The 22987-nt window shown below is 44.0% G+C and overlaps 1 protein-coding gene across 6 annotated transcripts in view; it reads right to left on the reverse strand.

Annotated features, from left to right (window-relative positions):
- The window catches only part of OGDH (oxoglutarate dehydrogenase), an 81986-nt gene that overhangs the window by 46631 nt on the left and 12368 nt on the right, over positions 1–22987 (reverse strand). For 2 of the 6 annotated variants that reach the window (XM_063085127.1, XM_063085128.1), the window contains exons 3-4: positions 3672–3863; positions 1429–1531 (exon numbers count right to left, since the gene is read on the reverse strand). The exons of 1 other annotated variant lie outside the window; for it this stretch is intronic. In XM_063085127.1, the coding sequence (XP_062941197.1) occupies positions 1429–1531; positions 3672–3863 (295 nt within the window). Of the gene's footprint in view, positions 1–1428; positions 1532–3671; positions 3864–22987 lie in introns of those variants that run through there. 3 more of the 6 variants (XM_063085131.1, XM_063085129.1, XM_063085132.1) reach the window with 3 other exon arrangements.

Genomic DNA, 22987 nt, shown 5'->3' on the forward strand with positions numbered 1-22987 from the left:
AAGAAAGGCCCACTTCTTGGGAGCATGAAATTGTCACCATTGAATAAAGGAGCAGGGTTCAATTCACACCCAATCTATAATCCAAACTGGCCCTATTCAGTAAGATTCAAAAGGGTTTCTCTAAACTTCCTTCCTAAATCTGCTAAAGGATTGATATGAAGTAGAGCAAACCCTATTTTATCTAGGAATGTTTTTGAAATCAAGACAAAAGAGTAATTACAAACCATCAACACCAATCCAGAGTCATCTTTGATGTCTGACTTTACATGATTAGTATCTGACCCCCTTGTCCTAACTCAGTAATGCCTACAAGAGGGCCGGCCCCGTGGCGCACTCAGGAGAGTGCAGCTCTTGGGAGCGCAGCAACGATCCCACCGCGGGTTCGGATCCCATATAAGACTGGCCAGTGCACTCACTGGCTGAGTGCCGGTCATGAAAAAGACAAAAAAAAAAAAAAAAAAAAAAAAAAAAAAAAAAGTAATGCCTACAAGAGCCCCCAGACACTGCAGAGCCTTAGAGAGACTGTTTTTCTGTACTCTTCCAATGTGCCTTCGAGGAGGCTAATTTCGTCCCCTTCCCAAGAGCAGTATTAGGCAGGTGGGTGATGATCAATTTCATTAGCATGCACAGTATCTGTTGTGAACATCCTGGCCATTTCAAAATTAGTCACATTATCATTTCTTTAGGGCAGGTTAGCAGCAAAGTGATGTAAGCAGATTAACTCGAAGCAACTGCAGGTGACTGCCCAACTGCAACACCCATTTCGCCTCAGGAGGAGGAGGGGTGCAGGGGGGAATGTCTACTGGAGACCTTGACAAGAACCCAACTGTATTCCACACATACCCCTCCCGAGGCCCTGGCCTCCTGACACTGTGGGAACGCCTTCCAAAGTTTCCTCAGTGTGATCACCTGAGTTACAAATCGGGAGACCCAAACTGCACAACTTGCTCTGGAATTTGCCCCTTAAGGGACATGAACTTTGGCCTCCAGTCAAAGGTAAGCAGAACACAGAGTGCTTCAGAACAGCTGTGACAGCAGCTCCTGCACAGGCCTCGTGACAAGCCTCATGACGTGCCTCAACAAAGGCAGCACTGCACGCAGACTTGGAAAGCTGAAGCCAACAGAGCTGTTCTCTGAAGCAGCTTCTGAACCACCTGCCCCAGGAAGAACAGCTGTTTCCCTGTGTCACAAACCTTTCTGTTCAAAATTTTATTTTCCAATTTGGAGACTGAGACACTCTGGCTGAAAAAGTGGGATAAACATCACTTGTCCAAAACACACTAAGGTTTTATTACTGATAAATTTCAAGTGATCAGAGCAAAGGAAACTTAAGAGCCTTTCCCTCCTGCCTGGATGTCCTGGCTACCACAGGCTGCGGCACAGAGAGAGGGGCTCAAGCAACGCAGCTGACTGTTCTTGGACCCTCACCAAGTTTGTCTGTGGATGAGATAATGTCAGCGGGCACGGAGGAGTCCAGATCAGCATCCAAAATCCCCAGGGGGTCCAGCTGTGCTACATGGTGCCCTCGTATCTACGAGTGGGCCAGCGATGAGAGGGAAGGACACACACAAAAGGACAGGAGAAAAAAAAGAGGGAAGGGTAAAAAAAAAAAGTAAAATTACATTAAAATTAGCATTTACAGATTAATTCTCACCCACGTTTGAAGAAACAGTTACTGGAGCATCATCAAAATTTACACAACTAATTCCGAGAGGATCAAGTTTTGCAATGTGGTGACCCCTGACCTGGAAGCAATAACACAAGCAAGTCATTAAGCAGGTCCAGCGAACTGTGGGGAGGGATAAAAGAGTTATACTTCATGCAAACCATTCCCAGAGAGGAACACAGCACCGATGAGCTCATACCACAAAATTAGGTTTAAAAAGTCGTGCAATAGTTTATTTAAAAAGCATTATTATGCATAAATGCACTTTTCTAAAAAAAAGGAATAAATGCCTCAGGTTATGATAAACTTGGGCCGTCTAAAAGGATCCATTTCCCAGGATCTTTATACAATTTCCCTTGATAAACGGAAATGAGAAATGCCAGGGAATTCTTACTCCAGTGTGAAGCCTACTGCAGCACAGAACATAAACATTACCGTTAGGCACTGGCCTTGACGGGGAGGGGTGCAGATGAGGTATTTTACTAAGAGAAGGGTGCCTGTGAGGCTCTGTGCCTAGTGCTACTGAGTGGGTCAGCACACAGTAGTGAGAACAAAAAACTCCGTTATAACTCGGACTTAAAGCTCCTGATCCAAACTGCTTGGAAAACAAAAGGAGGGCTGGCCAGTTAGCTCAGCTGGTTAGAGCTTGGTATTACAACACCAAGGTCAAGGGTTGGGATCCCCTTACTGGCCAGCCACCGAAAAAAAAAAGAGAAAAAAAATCTCTTTCGATTTTTAGTTTCTTTCAGTTTGGGATATTTTATTCACAATTTCTTGCTAGCAATTGGAGAACAGGAGCAGCTGCTGCTAAGTCACTGAAAGATCAGGTTAAAGTTGATGAGGCCAAGGGCATGCAGGCAACAACCAAGAAACACCAACTGTAGGCCGAGCCCGTGGCACACTCGGGAGAGTGCGGCGCTGGGAGTGCAGCGACGCTCCCGCCGCGGGTTCGGATCCTATATAGGAATGGCCAGTGCACTCACTGGCTGAGTGCCGGTCACGAAAAAGACAAAAAAAAAAAAAAGAAAGAAAAAGAAACACCAACTGTGCTTCTCACCTACAGTAATGTCCACCATGGATAGCACTTCAGAGTACAGGGCTACTTGCACTTGCCCCAAGAGAGGGTCTTCCATGCCAGACCAGGCGTGAAGGACCAGAGGCCCAGGACCCTCCCTGTGCTGCCCTGGGACGACACCTGCATCACTGGCCCTGTCTGTACCAACATCTCCAGGAAACAAGCATGGGAGAGAAAGGGGAGCTCAGGGGCATTTGTGCCCTTGCTGCCACCACTGTAGCTATGCAAGAGCAGCCAGCAAGGGTCTCCAGAAGGGCTGCCCCAGGCTTGCCTTTTTCCACCTGTCCTCCTTGCAACCACCACAGATCAATCTTAAGGTCTGAAGCCTGGCCTCTCCCCACACATAGGTGGACACCCACCCTGGAAAGGCCTTGGTTACTGTACTGAGAAAGGACAGGCAGAAAAAAACCCCGATCTGCTTGACACTCATCCACAGAGGCTGGTGCCTAACTGCTATGCTTTTGGAGGGACCTCCCCTGCCCGTCACCTACCCTCCACAGGTTCAGCTGCCTCCTCATCTGCCTGTCCCCAAACTCTACATGTTCATTTTTGTTCACAGTATTCAGCTGTTAGCAACTAGAGGGGGCATCCACCCACCCAACAGCACCACCACTCTGGCCACTGCTCACTATGGGTGGACAGCACTGGTTTTCCTGCCCACAAATCTTTCTTGCCAACTCATGAAAAGAAACAAGGAGCTATTTATAGGGCAGGCATTAAAGGTGGCAGAGGATTTGCTCGAACAGGGTTAGCTTGGCTCCTTTTCTATTGTATATTTGATTTTCCCTCCTTAAGGCCTCAGAGCAGGGAGAAAGCACTTAACTTTTTCTACCTCTTCCAAATGCCATGTGGAAAGGCAGATGATGCCGTATAAGGCACGGCCCAGGGAACACTTGACCTTCTCTGAGTGATGGCCAGTGCCCCGCTTACCTGGTACGCCCTGATGAGAGACTGCACCGCCAGGTGGTCCTCCACGAGCTTGTCGACGTTGGGCTGCGCCTCCACCAGGGACTGTGTGTGGGCCACGGTGGCTAGGGAGCCTCGACTCAGGGGAAGGGGGCTCTGGTAGGCACTGCCCGGGGGGGCTCCAGCATTGGTGTTGCGAAAAAAAATGTCCCACGACTAAAGACAAAAAAGGCACAGGATTGATTACCTCACTGCCTGGAGTCCAGGACGCATCTGTAGCCACAGAGAGCTGATCTCCACAGGCGAGCCACATCTACCCCAGGCCGGCTGAGCCGCTTCCCTGCTCTGGCCAGCCCGGGTCCCTGTCTTACCCCACACAGTGGGTTTCTCTCAGAGTTCTGGCCCCTTTCACTTTTGCCTCAGGATGTGCCTTCTGACCCCCACACCTGTAACACTGATGCCCTGTGGCTGCCTCCCATTGGCACACACATCCCAACGGCCCAAAGCCAAACTCTCCACAGACACATGCTGACAGCCCCTGTGGGCCAGATGCTGGGACCTCAGAACAGACGTGAGCTCAGGAAGCCGGTCAACGGAGACGTTTCTTGTCCCATTGTTTTCCCAGGCCCAAGCACCTGGGAGGTGATGCTCCTGGCCCTCTGTCTATAGGTCTGCAAACCCCACCAGTTCTTCTGCAGGGATGCCAGATACTCACATAGGAGCACCCAAGGGACACTGAGGGGATTTAGCATCTCCCTCAAGACCCCAGAGGCTCAGTACAGCCTTAAGGGGGCCCAGGACAATCTTGCTCACATCCTTCTACTCCTCTAGAAACATACCTTAACCCCATAATCTTGTCTCTACTTCAGGAGGGGCTCTCAGGGGCTAAGAGCTGAGTGTGGGGTCAGAGATCCAAATTCAAGTCTGAGCTCTGTGATCTTGGTGAGTTACCTCACTTTCTGTGCTCAGTTTTCTCATCTAAGTACAGAAATGTATATTCTTCATAAGTATGCTGTAGACTACCTAGTGTACTTAAAGGCATTAGCACATAGGCAAGCAGATAACAAGTACTTCATAAAAGTCAGGTGTTTTATCAGTTTGAATATTCTTTGTGCTACTATGGACTAACTAATTTACTAATATTCCTAATATTATTGGTTATTTCGTGTTTGAATGATTTGATTTACAATTTGCATAGACGCTGTGAACTATAATAGTTTATTCATCTCATACAAAGACATGTTTTTCCCAATATTTGAGATCAGAAATACTAAGATTTTATAAAATTCCATTGCAAAAAACAAACAAAAAACCCATTAAAAACCAGTTTAGAAAGATGAAAATCTTGTCTTTTTTCTCTGCAATGTATTTTCCAGCTTTTAAAATTCTTTCATTAATAAACTGATTAGACTGTCTTGAAAAATTCAGAGACAAGAAACTTTACTAGATTTTTCTGTTCATCTTCCTAGTAAACTCTACCAAGGTGCTGCCCAGATATGTTCCTCGTCTGGACTTGGGCAGATATCGACTGGGTCTGTATGAGTCTGGGGATGGGAGAGGTAGGGATGGCTACAGAAACCATGACATTAGTCCCTGAGGTCTCTGGCTTTTTCAGACAGGCTTTTATAATGCTGTCTAGGGCACAGACATACCTAACTCAGACAGACCCCTACCAAAAGCATCTCTGTAGGCTACAGCCAGCCACAACCAAAGAGCTCCCTAAGATAACGTGCGGCTCAGACCCTCCGCTTCACAGAGGGCAGTCAGGCCTCTCACTAGAAACTGTTTTTGAGGGGAGTTTTGTGGAATGTTTAAAATATTCTACAATAAGAACATATTCCTTTCATATTTAGAAAAAATCATTTTTAAAAATCAAACCAGGGCCGGCCCATGGCTCACTCGGGAGAGTGTGGTGCTGATAGCACCAGGGCCACAGGTTCGGATCCCATATAGGGATGGCCGGATAGCTCACTGGGTGAGCGTGGTGCTGACAACACCAAGTCAAGGGTTAAGATCCCCTTACCGGTCATCTTTAAAAAAAAAAAAAAAAAAAATCAAACCACTGTGGGTCTGACTGCATAGCATTGTGAATATACTAAAATTCACTGAACTGTATGCTTTAAAATGGTGACGTTTATGTTATATGAATTATACCTTAATGACCTCAATGTTTTAACTAATCAAGCTATTCAAAGTTTTACTATTTTTACCTTTCTGGTTAATTTCCAGTGTATCAGCTGATGGCAGGAGAAAGAGTTGGGGCTCTTTTCTGGTACCTCCCACAAAACCTACTGCAGAAGTACCTTACACCAATGTAGCCTGACAATCAGGGACATGAAGAAAAAGTCTGCAAACTTCTGTTTTCAACAGGTACCGTCAGTATGCCGCAGAAATCCATGATTTGGAATCCCCCAGACCATTTTCACGACCTTCTTCCATCAAAATGGTTTCCACCAAAACTCATTTTGAGTCTTCCTCTAATGTGGGAAAAGGCAGTATTTTCACCAGAGAAAAAAACCCAACTTACTCTTGTGAGAGAAAATAGAGGCTACCTTACCATCAACTCCCTAGGGCAAGGTAAGGCTGCCCCCACTCAGCCCCTGACAGGTTCTGTGCAAGGTCACCCCCACATCTTTCTGACTTTCATGGAGCTTTCCCAGCAGGCCTGAGACAGCTCCCTACATTCTGGAGCAGAGATGAAGGAGGAGTGCACGCCTTAGTCATCCATCCTGGTTCTAGAAGAGGAGATGACGGAGCAGCACACACCCTGGCCATGCATCCTGGTTCTGGAAGCAGAGATGATCGAGGACCACACTCCTTGGCCACCCATCCTGGTTCTGGAAGCAGAGATGAATGGGAATGCACACTTTGACTGTCCATCCTGGTTCTGGAAGCGGAGCCATCCTGGTTTCAGAAGAGGGGCTGCCGGAATGCACACCTTGGCTGTCCATCCTGGTTCTGGAAGAGGGTCTGATGGAGGACCACAAGCCCTGGCCATGCATCCAGGTTCTGGAAGCAGAGATGACCAGGGACTGCATGCCTTGGCAGTCCATCCTCAAACACACGGGGCCTGAGGAGCTGCTGGGTGGGTCTCTTGCAAGCTCTCCCTGGCCTCTGCCCAAGTCTCCAGTAACTAAGGGCCTGGCCTAAAAGGAGAAGCCCCTCTAATACCTCAGCAAACTGGGCAGGAGTCATCCCAGCCACATCCCACCACATAAAACCTAATCCCACCACATAAAACTTAATCAAGGTTCTTCTTTACCTCAAATTTGCTCCAGCACTAGAGTCCCCATGCTCACCATGTGTCCCTACCCAGGCCAGCTCTGGACACTCATGCTCCTGAGGCAGAAACAAGGCTCAAGGGTAGGACATGACCCTGAAACCAAGTAGCCACTGGGGAGCAGCACAACCTAAATTTTCTTAAACCCTTAAAATATATTGTCTTCCTTTTACCTAACAGAACCCACTAAAAATTATCCAGAAACACAGGGCAAAGGCGCCCAAGAGCAAGACCTTTGATTAAGGGTCTTCCCCAGCCATACAGACTGACTCTTTATCCTGGGGGCCAACAGCTGCTTATGGATCCAGAGCCAAAAGTCACAGCAAAATTCACAAGTTTACCTCTCTTCAGTAAAATTTGCTTGCTTTGAATAACAATAAAAACCAGTAAAATAGTGAGGACAGGAGTAGCAGCAGCAGTAGGAGTAGCTAACTTTTACTGATACCATCTGTGGGGCCAGCTTTTCTAACTCACTTGGGGCAAGCACCTGGAATCCCGCACTCTGCTGGGAGAGGCTTGGGCTCAGGCAGAATTTACACACAGCAGTCACCAGGCCAAGTGAGAAACAGCAGAGCAACCCTTACATAAAGAGTTCTGGCCAGCCTAATAACAGTGCCAAACGTCTCACACCCTGGCTTACCCTTGCCAAGAAGTGCCAGAAAAATGACAATCTGTAACCTCTGGGCTCAACAATAAAATGAAAGGAATTTCCACCCCCTGAAGCTCAGGGGCCCGGGGTCAAGGTCTAGGTCAAGGGCGGCCATCTGGCCCTGAAAGCACAAAGGCTGCAGGCCTCCTTCCAACTCTTTCCCTGGAGAAAAGGCTGGTGGGTGATTGCTATCATCGGGCCTCCTCTCTCTGACCTTCTTTTGTGCTTGGAATAAAATTCCAGGTGATTTTCAATTGGCTGAGGACAAATAAATGCACAGACAAAAATTCAGCTTGTGCTGGAGGCGGTCAGAAAAACTGGTTCATTCTGGTACTGCTGAGCTGCTAGAAATCCCGGGAAGGAAAAAATATGCAGTAAATGCAGCTTCCACGGCCTTTCCCTTATTCACCTCACCCCGAGCACCCCTCTTCACTCTCCAGACTCAGCTCAGCTCTGCACCACTGGGGGAGTGCCGTGCCTTTCCCTATCCCTTCCTCCGATAAGGAGCCCACCCTGCCTCTGTGAACCTCCCTCTGGGCAGGGCTGCACACCCAAGAGCAAGCCCTCTTTGCACCATGACTTGGGGTCACACTAAAAGGTTTTCAGACTTGGGTTTTCAGAATGCTCTGTAGTGTGGTGACTGTACACCTTTGGCAAAACCCATCTTCGCACTAAACACTTAAAACTGGTGAATTTTAATATATATGTTAGACCACAAAAAAGTTGATTTTTAAAAAAAGGCTTTGAATGAAACTAATAAAAGAAAATAAAATTTTTTTTAAAAGATGAAAGAAAAAAAATTTTTTTAAAGCAGGGAAATGTTTCATAACAATGGTCTAGGCAAGGATTTTTTGGATAAAACGTCAAAAGAACAGGCAACAAAAAAATTAGACTAAAAAACTAAAAAGCTTCTTAACAGCAAAGGAAAAGAATCAACAGAGTGAAGAGACAACCTACAGATTAGAAGAAAATATTTGCAAACTACACATCTGACAATAGATTAATATGCAAAATACACAAGGAACTCAATTCAACAGACAAAATAATAATAATAATAATAATAATCCAATTAAAAAATGGGCAAAGGACCTGAAAAGACATTTCTCAAAAGAAGACACACTGATGTTTGACATCACTAACAATCAGGGACATGCAAATCACAGAATGGCTGTTATCAAAAAGACAAAATATAAAAAGTGCTGGTGAGGACACAGAGGAAAGTGAACCCTTACACACTGTTAGTGGGAATATAAATTATTACAGCCATTATGGAAAACAGTATGGAGGTTCCTCAGAAAATTAAAAATAAAACTATAAATTGAGCATCCCTAATCCAAACCCCCAAATCCAAAACTTTTTGAACACCAACATGACACTCAAAGGTAATGCTCAAAGGAAATGCTCATTCAAGCTTTTCAGATTTCAGATTTTTGTATTAGGGATGCTCAACAAATATTCAAAATACAAGAAAAAAATCCAAAACCCGAAATACTTCTGGTCCCAAGAATTTCAGATAAGGGATACTCAACCTGTACCATATGATCCAGCAATCCCACTACTGGGTATACTCCCAAAGGAAATGAACTCAGTATGTCAAAGTGACAACTGCACTCCCATGTTCATCACAGCATTAGTCACAATAGCCATGGAAACATTATTTACAATAGACATGGAAAAGACACGGAAACAACCTAAGTTCCCATCAACACATGAATGGATAAAGAAAATGTGGCATATATACACAATGGAATTCTATTCGGCCTTTAAAAAGATGGAAATTCTGCCATTTGCAACAACATGGATGGACCTTAAGGACATTACGTTAAATGAAATAAGCCAGGCACAGAAGGACAAATACTGCATGATCTCACTCATAGTTGGGTTCCCAAACAGGCCAGTTTAAATTTTCAATAGACACGATAATGAAGTGCCCTCTGCTTTAATCCTCACACAAGAAGGATAGCCGGAAGTAACCTGATGTTAACCAATCAGGTATTTTTCTATTGCTCTGTCTCCCTGTCCCCACTTTACAAGGAAAGCAACTTTGAAATGATCAATCTGCTTTTTGTTTTTGCTTTCTTCAACCTTTCTGTCTCTAAAACCAACCTCCTGTACTTAGATCATCGGAATACTTATTCTATTTTATGGAATGAAATGTTGCCCAATTCTAGAATTGCAATAAAACCAATAGATTTTTAAATTTGTTGTAATTTTTCCTCTGACAGATTTGGCAACCAATAATGGACCTGAGGAAGACTGCTGAAGACCCCAAGATCCCTTGAGAAATGAAAAAAAGGCACCATTAACACTTTTTGGGGGGAGAACCACTATCTTCCTCACAGAGCCCAGAGAATTTTAAGTCCCTCTTAGGCCTGAGCTCTGCTCTCTTTGCATGTGAGCTCCCTGATCTCTCCAGCTTTGGGGGTACTAAGGGTTAATTTGAACTGTGGCAGGGCACATGAGCTTTGGGTTTGTGGTGGAGTCACTGGCAAAAAGAGCTGCAGTTTTAAAGGTAACTGACAAGTGGTTGTAGTAAGTGGTTATTACCGTAGGAGGTATGAACTCCGGCTTTGGGAATTTACAGGTATGTGGGGTTTCGAATTGCACACTTAGGTAAGGGAGACCTCAGGTGTCTGACAGGATCAGACAGAAACTGGAAAACCACTGGCTAAGTTAGTCAAGGAGATCTCCACACCAAAGCCATTGTGCGTCTGAGAAAATCAAGATCCAACCTAAGAATGGGATCCTAATTTATAAAGATCTGAGTACTTCGCCTTCCAGTACTTTTGCCTTTTTCATGTATAAGAATTATGGCCCCAGAAGCTGCAAATATTTACAAAAGTGGCAAAATCTTACTAAAAATAATTCAGAATTATGATGACTACTATGTAGAATGTTCCAGCTGAAGAACACTGCAAGATTGATTTTTTTCCCTCCCATGAACAGCTATGGCTTTCCTGTTTGTCTTGTTCTTTGTCTGAGAACTTAGCTTGACTTTCTGTCAGGGGCACATATTTATAGGGCCTGCATTGTGCAGTCAGCCAACCAGAAGGTTGGGAGCCCCAAGAACAAAGCTGGACAGAAATGTGCGCTGTAACACGGCTAGACTGTTGCCAGCTGTCAATGTGTTGTGTGAGTCTTCTTGGGGGGAGGGCTGTTTTGGGGAGTGGCTCTGGGTCACAGAAGGGCTAAAGTGCATTTTAAAATAAGGGCACCCCAATAAGGCCCACTCAGAAGCTTTTAAAAAGATTTCAGAAAATTGTATTGCCTCTTTAAAAGGCTGTTCTTAGAAGACCAATTAAAAAGCTTAAGCAAGTAATGAGAAAATTAAATCTACCAGTCTTTTTGTTTAGTTACTATCCCACCCCCAAAGACAAAAAGAAAGCTAAAGTATTTATAAACGTTAGGTCCTAAGGTCAAGAAGGCATAGAAATGCATTCTTTGCCCCCCAACAAATAATCTAATTAAGAAATAAAATAAATTTAAAAGACTACGCAACTAAATCCTTCTCCAACCTTCTCCAAAATACAACTTTCTGACATTTAGTTAGCTATTTTGAAAAGTCTTTGTAAAAGAAATTTACAGCTGTAGAGGAAATCTACATTTGTAAAGGTAGCTCCCTCTTTGCACCTAAACCATTAGAAACTTTTGAATGGGGAAGATGCTGACTTAAAGTTTATGTAACAAGCTTTACCTTTGTTTATGTTACTTTATCTAGTCATCATGTCTTAACTGGGCCTTTACCTACCCTTTCTCTATCTTTGTTTCAGCCAATAATTGTTTATATCTAAGTTCTGTAAACTGTCTACCTTGTTTCAGCTGAAAGTCACCCTTTTGGCAGTGCAAATTTAGAGCTGCACAGCTAGCAATTTCTTGGGGCAATGAAATGGATGACGGAAGGATTGACAGTCTAAGGAAGGGGAGAGAAAAAACTGGCAAATAAGGAATCTTGAGCTATAAAATGAGCTTTTGTCTGTGTCCATATGTCTATATATGTTGTGTATGTGATATTTTTCTATCAAAATTTTTTTTTTTTTTTTTTTTCGTGACCGGCACTCAGCCAGTGAGTGCACCAGTCATTCCTATATAGGATCCGAACCCACGGCGGGAGCGTCGCCGCACTCCTAGCGCAGCACGCTACCGAGTGCGCCACGGGCTCGGCCCTCTATCAAAATATTTAAAAAAACCCCTAACTAATCGGCTTTTTAAAAAAAAGTAATAATAAATACTTAAATAAAATATTTTATCAAACAAAAAGGGGAAAACAACCTAACTCCTGATTTTCAGTTCACGTGACTTGGGTAAATCTTAGGTAAATAACCTGTTTCCTGTTTTTGGGTTAACAAAAATAACTGTGTCCTCTGATAAGCAAAACACCCATGTATTTAACTTTTGGGTTCTTGCTTAGGAGGTAACTGCTTAACATTCTCATGCTGTAAAAATGGTTAACAGGAAAATAACTGAGGGCTGGCCGGTTTGCTTAGTTGGTTAGAGTGCAATGTTGGTAACACCAAGGTCATGGTTTCCAATTCCTGTACCAGCCAGCTGCCTCTCACCCACCCCCAGCACGGCAAGAAAGAAAATAACTGGATGACAGTTTTGTTAAACATCTCATAGAATTTTCATGAACAGCTCAAGCATGGTTGTTAAAAAGAAGTAAATTAGGCATAAATTTTTATAAATAAAAGCTGCATAGTTTACGAAATCTTTTTGGTAACTTGAAACTTTAAAGTGAAATTAGGTAATAGACACTTGAAATAGTAAAACGTTAATTATGAAGCATAAGATTAAAGTTTATATACATTAGCATCTTGTTTTTATATGGTATAGAAAAGCTACATATATTTGGGTCTTGAATCTAATTTCATAATTTCTAGAAACATGTACTTCCTCATAGAACAATCCTTTTCATGTTTACTAACAGACCTAGGTTCTCACAAATTTAAGGTTACTGAGAGGTAAAAATTCTAATATTCGTAATTAAGACTACTAGAAATAGGGAAATAATTCTGTATGCAAAAAAACTGTACAAGAAAAGTAAGATGTGTTTTTGGTGAGAAACTGTAAAAAGACATGTTGACTTAAAAGAAACTGAGGCCAAACATATAAAGCATAGGATTTATTGGGCCAACATGACAACTGCAACTGGGGAAATGCACAGGTCAGGTGACCCTGAAAAATGTGCTGGGAAGGGGTCCAGCAGAGCTTAGCATTTTATAATCACAAGAAGGAAGAATCAAAGGAGAGAGAGGGAACAACCCCCTCAATCACTTCATCAGTTCCACTATTGGTTGTACAAGATATATAGATTTCAGATTGTTACCAGGTTACATTCTTCATGCAGGGATCTAGAGTAAGCAATACAAGAAGCACTCTAGATTATTTTATGACTTTCTGGTGCCATCACATCTGCTTCTAAATAAAAATGTTCTTATGATAATGTTTTCTAGTACATGTGAATATGACTACTGACTTATCCCAGATCTCCCAAAGCACTATAATTTAGCTGAACAGGTCAGAGCAGGGTTCTTTTTATCACACATGATATATTTTTGTTAAAAAGGAGCAAATTCTTTTGGGGGTCACTGGCCAGCCCATGCAGGGATCTGAACTCTTGACCTTGATGTTGTAACAAAAAAGGAACAATTTTTTCCATTTCAGAGGTTATTTAAAGATTGTTTCAAAATATGGATTTAGTACTGGCCGGCTGCCAAAAAAAGAAATTGAGTTGGCTGGTTAGAGCATGGTGCTGGTAACACCAAGGTCCAGGGTTCCATCCCTGTATACTGCCAGCTGTCAAAGAAAAAAAAAAAAGGATTTAGGAAGGAAATAGAAACAAGGCAGGAAGGTTTAGGAAGGAAACAGAAACAGAAACAAGGCAGGAAGGAACCACTAAGTAGGAGACATGCAAAAAAGTTTTAAGTACGAGGATGTATTTTTGGAAAAAAAAATTGAAAGGAGAGAGTAATTTTTTCTTTTGCATGAGAGATGCAAGTTATAGAAGGTTTGTGGAAGATCAATCTCATGAAAGGAATTTTATGTGTGATCAAGTAAGCTAAAATTAGAAGGGAATTATTTGTAAGTTTTTCTAAAAATTGAGCATTAATATTAAAAGTGCACTGAGGCAAGGCTAGATAGTTTGCCGACCTATGTTGAAACAATAGGGTTTTCTCGAAGCACTAATCTGCTCTTAATAGAAAATTGTCTTTTCAGGGCCAGCCCGTGGCTCACTTGGGAGAGTGTGGTGCTGATAACACCAAGGGTTCAGATCCCTATATAGGGATGGCCGGTTGGCTCACTTGGGAGAGCGTGGTGCTGACACCAAGTCAAGGGTTAAGATCCTCTTACCGGTCATCTTTTAAAAAAAAAAAAAAAGGGCCGAGACCATGGCGCACTCGGGAGAGTGCGGCACTGGGAGCGCAGACGCTCCCGCCGCAGGTTCGGATCCTATATAGGAATGGCCGGTGCACTCACTGGCTGAGTGCCGGTCACGAAAAAGACAAAAAAAAAAAAGAAAAGAAAAGAAAATTTTCTTTTTAAAGATTTTTTTCCCCACCCATACTGTTGATTGCTAAATGTATATAAATAGTCTGATCATGATGCTGAATAAATGTGTCTTTAAAAAAAAAAAAAAAAAAAGAAATCGTGAGAGGTTTTTCTTTATCTTTTAGGTAACTGGCCTAGAAACAGTTTTATCAATTGTTCTGTGCTTCTGAAATCTTTAAAATTTTTTGTCTTATTTTATAATGATTTTTGATCCTACTGAATTAAGTGTTTTAAACCTCTGATATTTAAAAAACTTCTCAAAATCAAATTCTAAGAATTAAGTCTTTCTGACCTCAAACTAACTTTGAAATGTTCCAAAGGTATAATGTTCCTAGAAATCTGATGTGTCTTGGTATTAATGCAATCAGTCATAATTTGGGTTATTTTTAATTGTTGAATGGCACAGAAATAACCAAATTTTCTTGTCAGCTGCATAACTCTCTTCAGATCTTTAACCATGGCCATTTTAATTTTAAGCCTTGTCGTACAGTTATTATTCTGATACTATGCTTTATTCTAATGCTCTTTCTGAGAGCGCTTTGCAAGCAATTATATTCTTTATAATTACAATTCCTTATATTATATTATATTCCTTATAATTGTTAAGTGTTTGTTGTGTCTTCAAGGAAGTTCATGAAAGGAATGCAAATAATTCTTACAAATACTGGTTCCTGATAACTTGGGAGTTCACACTGTTGGACTAAATTTCTAACATTCTAATGAAGAAACTGATGGGTTTGTGAAACTGCTAACCAGATCAGAGCAAGAATTAATTACATGAGACTGGATAAAGAATTATGAGCTTTTACAGCTTCTTTAAAATATTGCTGGTTCTTTTAATGTTTTGTTTTCCAGATTTAAGAAAACTTTTTTAAAGCTATCTATAGCTTACAGCAATTTGGGTAAAGCATACTTTTGTAAACAGAAATTGAAACATTTGCTTTTCCTTTCTACCTGGTCCCTACAGAGTTTGGAACTATTCATGAGTATTCTGATTTTATGGCATATGGTTATTTACATAAGTTCAGTAAGAATCTGTTCTCTTTAACAGAATATAATTGGAAACACTGGTTATATTACCAAGATTTTGACTAGAACACTGTACTTGAAAATGTGCATAGGATGCCTGGCCTCAAGGATTCCAGGCCTTATAGTGAGTAAAACATCCCTTCCTGGCAAGCCCAGGAATCTCAAGATATTAGATATAGCAGACAAAGTCTAATGTCTGCCTTGGTTTGGTCTCCTAGCATCAAGATTTTTAAAAGTCTAATCTAATATTCATTGTCAAAATTTCTAGCAAAACAAATTTAAAAGAAGCCTATGTGGTTATTCCTACTACACTCAATGTAAATAACCAGGCAAATTGGTCTTACCATGATTATCTTTGGTAGAAATGAGGATAAATGTACAGAGAAAATTTTATGTTTCGAAAGAAAACTATAGTATACCTGTTATTAGGCTATAGCCCTGTTTACTGTTTTTGAGTTTTTATTATCCACCTGTAGACTAGACTGGATTCTGAATTTTTCTAGTTTTCTCTAATATCTGATTATATAACTCTCTAACTAAGAATAACTGATCTGTTCCTAAAGGCTTATAAACTGAAATTGGACGGCTTGATATAGATTTCAAGGGACATCTTTCATGCCTGACGCATGGGCTGCACAGAGCTCACCAAAAAGCTTGATGCCATAACCAGAGACATTCAAATTGCAAACCAGGATGAGAAGATTCCAACTCCACTCTGTGGACAGTTTTTCGGAAGATTGTGGGAACACGACTTCCTGCCATAACGGAACTCTTGCGCCTCTTAATGTTTCCTTACTTATGCCTCCCTTCACTCAGCAGAACAAAGCTGCAGTTAAAATTTCACAATCGGTAGTTTCTGCAGGTAACTTGCAAATTGTTACTCCCTGCTTCAACTCAGTCATAGATGTTGGATTACCTACTAACCGCATGGAGATGAATCTGTGCAGTTGCTAAACATTCCTGCTGCACATGGATAAATACATAGGGTACTATAGAGACTCAGTTACAAAAAAATCAATGAACAGGCAACTTGGATAAAATGGCTCAGTTCACAGGTACCATGGCTAAGGAGCATACGCCAAACTCTTGGTATTATCCTCCTGATAGTAATGATACTAGTTTCCCTGGTGCTCTGTATTCTCTCAAAAGTTTTAAATGTTTGTGTAGGGGCTGGCCAGTTACCTTAGTTAGTTAGAGTGTGGTGCTGAGAACACCAAGGCCCAGGGTTTCATCCCAGTACTGGCCAGCGGCAGAAGAAAAATGGTCTCCTTTCAAACAGTCAAAGCGGCTGAACAAGAAAAACTCAAAGAAATGCATGACAATGAGGACACCTTAACCTATGAATGGCATGCTGAGACCAGGAACTCAAGATGGTAACTGAGAGTAACATGAATGCCCTAAGCTGTGGTCACACTCTCACCTAGGTGAGAACCTGACCAAAAGGGGACAATTGTTAAATAAAAATTTTAGGAGGCCATTATTTTGATCTAATTTCTTGCACTAGGCCCAAAACGACCAGACTAAAATTCAAAATGGAGCCATCCCAGCTAAATTCCACATCACCCTAAGCTAAGTTGTGCTCTGACCCTCTGAGGAATCAGGAGAGAGAAGTAACAGCCAATTTCACAAACAGGCCAGTTTAAATCTTCAACAGACATGATAATGAAGTACCCTCTGCTTTCACCCTTACAGAAAAAGGACAGCCGCAGGTAACCTGATGTTAACCAATCAGGTATTCTTAGATTGCTCTGTCTCCCTGTTCCCACTTTACAAGGAAAGTAACTTTGAAATGACCAATCTGCTTTTTGTTCTTTGTTTCTGCTTTCTTCAGCCTTTTCTGTCTCTAAAACCCACCTCCTCCAGTTGGCTCGTTGCAATGCTTATTCTATTTTATGGAATGAAGTGTTGCCCGATTCTAGAATCACAATAAAGCCAACAAGACCTTAAATTTGTTGTAAATTTTGTCCTTTGACAAACAGCACCACAATCTAACAGCACATTACTATCACAAAGAATGAAGACAAAAGTTTCCTGAAACAACAGTGGTTTTCCACCCAGGAGAAATGGAGGCAAAGTCAGACTTCAGCTTCTCTATGGGGGGAAATGTGGTGCCGGGACCTCAGCACCAGCTCAGGGTGATGGCATGGACTTCTGAGTTACAGGGACCTACACAAGCTTCCCCAGCTCCACCACACCTAAGACCCAGCCCATTGCCAACGTCATATGCCTCTCCAGCCCCTTAATTGATTTCAGTCACACACACTCAGTTCCTTGACCACCAGAGGATGTTATTAAGAGGGAAAGGCTAAAATGTTAAAGTGGGTGGGCAAGGCTGCAAATGACAAACAAGGAGCAGGAAAATGTGAGCCTGAGGGAGTGAGGGGTCCTGGGCCAGAGCAGGGGTACAGAAAGGTACCTGCTCCCTGAAGGCCAGTTCTGCACCCAGCAAGGGGCTGTGGGATTCCAACCAAGCTCCTATCAGATGGAAATGTTTTCCCTAAAAAAGTGTCAAATGCGTGCAGAACGTACCATGTGAAAAAATGAACACTGTTACTTAAAAAAAATCCAATTCGGATTCAACTATCTATTAACTTATACAGCACGCTGTAAGGATTGGGAATAGGAAGATGACTAAAATGAGATCCTCACTCTGAAGAAGGACAAGACAAACAAGTAAACATGTAAATTCCAGAATGGATAGAAGTGCTGAGAAGGGAAGAGTGAAATGGATGGGGTAGGAGAGGAGGTGGCCTGTGGTCTGAGCCCTAAACGCAGGTGGGACATGAGTAGCCTAGCAGGAGAGAGAAGGCATGTGAGCAGAGAAAACGGGGAGCACAAGGCATGGCCCATCACCTTGCTGAGGCCCATGACATGGCACCATGCAGGGTGTGTGGGTGAACACAGTAAGAGACCAGACTGGAAAGATGGGTTGGGACCAGGCCACAGGCAGGGGAAAAGGAACACGACATATTAGGGAGAAAACTAGTTACCCACCCACCAGGGGAGCAAGGGCCTGCCAGGGGTTAGTAGCTGATCTTTGCCACCAAATGGCATCAAAAGGAAGGTGACTCACAGGCAGCAAGGCAGCTTGTGTGCCTCCCCACTAACCTCCCACAAGTGGGCTTAAGATCATCAACTTGCTACTGAGATGGCAAATCAAAACACGATAGATTTCAAGTGTAAATAACTAACATTCAGTTGAAATGAAACCAGAACTCCTACTTTAATTTTAGGTAACTAAATCACTTGGCTGTCACACATGAAGCTCTGGTTTCCAAGTCAAAAGTCACTGCTGCAATGCTTCCCACAAACAGACTTCTACATCACGACAACACACTTTAGTAGCCAGTGCTCTACACGTAGCGGGTGATCAACGAACCTTTGTCAAATTCAATTCAGACGGGATTTAGCCTCCTTGCCAGGGGAACAGCCTGATAAGTGTGGGGTTACATCCCGGGAGAGCCCTACGGATGGGTAGATGGAACCCAAGTCCAGGGGTTCCTCTGTCACCTCAGCAGAGGCATTGACCTTTACAGGTATGGGACTTCTGACAAGGGACAGTTGTTTCCACACATCAGTGGTCCACTGAGGCATTCTGCCCATCTAAGTCAGCAGACTCAGTACAGCCTTAAGGGCCAATCTCCCCCAAGTCCTCAGTTGTGAAGTTACCAACGGAGAACATTCTTATTTCTGAGGGTGGCAAATACACCATCTGACACAGACCTTCAGGCCAACAGCCCTCTGCAGCCCCCAAGCTCCCGCTCTCACAGGGCCACAGCAGGCCTGGCCAGTTACCTCCTGAAGTCCCAGGCCCTGGGTCTGCCTCTCACAGGCTCCATGAGGATCAGGGAAGCTGCCTTGGCTCTTGTGCCTGTTTTCTCGTCTATAAAAGTCTCGAACACAGGCTATTAATGATGCCCCTGCATCTATCTACATAGACTTTTACCATTTACAAAGAACCTGCACATATTCTTGCATTTGTTCAAGAAATCAATGATGGACATGAGGACGGCATCAGAACTCGGCCACTGGGTTACTGAAGCTTATTCTAGCTCCCAAACTCTACAACTGCGGGCGGCTCTGGATTGACTGAACCATCTCGTCTCACCCACAGCCTGACAGACGCCATGCCATCCCAGCAGCTGCCCTCCCACCTCCACCTCAGCCATGGAATGAGCCCACTCCACCCATTGGTCACCCTTGGTCACCTCATTAGTGCCACCTCGTCTCTGCTTGATGATTGCCAAGGACATAGAACAATAATCCAGGGGAGCAGGTGGGGCAAGTGCTGGTCTCCTTACTGCATGGAGCCACACCCCAGGCCCAAAGGCTACCACACATCTGGTAAATGAATGATGAGGCCCAGCAAGATCACATACAACCTCACTTATTAAGTTCTGATACTAATAATGCTCTTAGGTTGCCATAAATATGAACTACAGGGTAATGAATGACCAAGGAAAACTTGCACATGGCCCTCCTCACGGCTTATCCTAATCTACCCAAACCAATAAAAAGGCAGCTGCTCCTGGAGACCCTGGGTGCCCTGGGGCCATCTGCCTCCCCATCCTGGCCATGGCGCACAGCTGAATGACTCTCCTTTCCTGGGCAAAAGACAGGGCGGCCTGCACAGCCTCTATCACCTCTCTAATGCTGCAAACAAATCTGTTCTAACTTTCCTGAAAATATGTTAGGAATGAGGGGGAGACCTGTCGATGGCCTGGCCTGCCACATTCAGAGCCTTCAGAAATAATTCCTGCCATCAGGCTAAGCACAAGTCTCCACAGAGAGAGGACAGGATGGGAGAGCGGGACTTCGGACCCCTCCATCTATGGCAGGCCTCGCTCAGACCGTCCCCAGCTCGGGAAGACTCTCCTGAAGCACTGCCTACCACCATACCACCCACTAGGCAAAAGCCCAGTGATATGCTGAGATCCAGGCCTGCTGACCTGCCACTACTAACTGTTGGTACTGTGGGCATTTATAACCAGGGCTCTACTTAGGTATATATGGCTCAGTTACAGAAACCAAGAGCATGCATGCTCCATTACAACAATCAGCATGGGAGAGAGAACATTCCCAAACCATCTCTACTATCTTCTCTCTGTGTGGGTGTGTAAATAAAACGTCCATAAACACCCAAGAATAGCAAAAAAAAAAAAAAAAAAAAAAAAAACTGCCTCAGCTCTGCCCTGTGGAATCTGCTGATACTAGAACAATATTCCCTGGGACTCTACACTAGACTCGAGGTGGCCACTCTATCAGATCACTTTGAAAAGGGCCACAGGGTTTCCCATCTCTATACAGATGACCCCGGGTGCTGTCTGTGACTTGCTCTAACCAACTTAATGGGGTAGTGGGAGTGGCAGTGTGCAGGCGGAGCCTAGCCCTCAAATGCCCCACAGCCTTCCTTTCCCTATCTGGAGCTACCCCGAGGCCTTGTGTGGGAGTCACTCTGGCTTCCTGGATGATGACAGGGCCCAGCAAACAGTCGGCACCAACTGCCAGACACACCAATGGCCGTTGTGGCCCCACCAAGCCTCAGCTGCATGGAGCAGGCCATGGGAGGAGCCCTAGGCCAGGACAACTGGGCATAGCATTAGAGCACTTAGCATGCTGCCCAGATAAGCACAAGATGATGCGTTCCACTGGCTGTCAGACTTGCAGCTCTCAAGGGAGGCTGGAAAGAACCATGCTAGTCATCTGGGGCCACCTGTGGTCATCAGGTTGGGACCTCACCTGGAGCCAAGTATCAATTCCCTCTGTCCTCCAGAGTAGTAACTGATGGCCCTTCTTGGGGGAACCTCAGCTCAGCTATGCAAAGCAACTGCTATAGGGTTTCAGATAGAATGCTGAAGTCTTCAAGTCATGAGCACTTCAGAGATAAGGTTCTGGAAGGCTATCTCTGCACCTCACTATCCAATCATGGACATGCAGAGTTATGAGAGGGTCCTAAAGGCCCTCAGATCTCCCCAAAGGGGTTCCTTGGGTGGGGAGGGGAGCCAGAGAGCAGGTAACCTAGAGGCAAAACAGGTTGATTTGCAATGTGACAACTTCACTCACCTAAAAAACAGGCACTAACCCTTTTAGTAATTTCTCCTCACTGCCACCCAGCTTCAGACCATGTGGGGAGGCTGAGTCACCCCTCTGACACACAAAGCCTGGCCCTTTCATTTCCTCAAATGAGAAGGAGGCCACTCCAGGGCAGGTGCCTGTGGCTGGATGTGCTCCAGAATGGAACTCACTGGAACAATTCATTCCTTTTTACTCTTGGTGTCAACTTTCAACTTAGGGTTTTTTTGATCTCTCTCTCCCTTCCTTTAATAGGTGAAATTTTTTAAAAATTATTTTTCTTAAAATACAAAAAGATAATCATTAAAAATATCATGCTCCACAAGACGCAGTGACCCTTACTCAGAGTGGGCTTCTCTCCTCCCACCCAGCTTCAGTGAGCTTGTGTGTCTGCTGTCCTGGCCCTCCACACTCCCTGCCCTTGGGGACCCTGACTTCTGCTCCACTGTGTCCCCAAACTTGCTCTCCTTCCACCTGCTGAGCGGTCCACGTCTCCACAGCATGGAACAAAATAAACAGATGTCCCTTGGCTTGATCTTAGAACCTCTCCATTTACTTCACAATCCAAACTTGCGGTCTTTTCTTGGTACCTTTGGCTCCTGGCCCTGAGCCCACATGCATCACCCTGCTGAATGATGATGAGGCCCCACTGGGCTCCCTCACCATCTCTGCTCTTCCCTGAGCACAGACATGTACCCTGGCTCCTCCTTACCCTGCACAGCTCACATAACTGGCACTTCCCTTCAGAAGCTTGGGGGTTAGAGCACAGTGCCGCAACACCAAGGTCAAGAGTTTGGGCCCCATACCCACCAGCCGCTAAAAAATAAAAAGAAGCTCGGTGGATTCTCTTCCACATTTTGTGGGGGCAGCTGGCTGGTACTGGGATCAAACAAACCCTGGATCTTAGTGTTATCAGCACCACGCTCTAGCCAACTGAGTGAACCAGCCAGTCTTCTCTCTGCATTTTAACTTACCTAACCATCCTGCCAGCATGACAGGGCAGAACTGCCTTCCCTTTTGAAGTGCCGCTAGTGCACAGATGCCACGAGCTGCTGACTACCCTACAATACAAGTGGAGGCGCTTCTTCATGTTTCTTGTCATTTTTGAAGGGGTTAATTTTATCTCCCTAACTCAACCATAAATGCAAACCCCTCAAGTGTAAAACACTGTGCTGCCGTTAAGGAAGTACACTTGATTTAACACAAAAAGCCACTATTGCTGAGACTGCTCCTGACACAAGAAGCTAAAGATCATCGAGGGGCAACTTCAAAGCCCGGATCACTGAAACCCACTCAAGTAGGCCATGGACATTATGTACCTTACATTATTACATGTGGTTTTTCATAAATCACTCATAAATCAACTACATGAAAGATTAAAATACTCAAAAATGTATTCCAAGCACCAAGCTCTGTCATTCCTAAAATGCCTGGTGAATTCCGTCCATAAATAAACCACTTAAGCAGCATCAAATTGTTCTGCAGATTTTTCAACACAGCTGCCCCTCATCACATGAGCACATCAGGCCTCCACGTGACCCATGGGAAGCCACTGCACTAGGCCAGGCGCCATGGGAGGAGCCGCACGCCAGGATGGAACCAGGCATAGCACAGTCCTATTCTTAAAAGCACAGCCAAAGCAGCTTCAATGCTGCAGACTGAAAAGACCCATGTTACCCTGCTCAGGGACAGTGTGTGTGTTTGTATTTTTCCTCCACTTGGCTGGTTCACTCACAGAAAATAACAGGACTGTGCTTCATAAGC

The sequence above is a fragment of the Cynocephalus volans genome, chromosome 2 (genome assembly GCF_027409185.1).
Source record: "Cynocephalus volans isolate mCynVol1 chromosome 2, mCynVol1.pri, whole genome shotgun sequence".
Classification (NCBI taxonomy): Eukaryota; Metazoa; Chordata; class Mammalia; order Dermoptera; family Cynocephalidae; genus Cynocephalus; species Cynocephalus volans.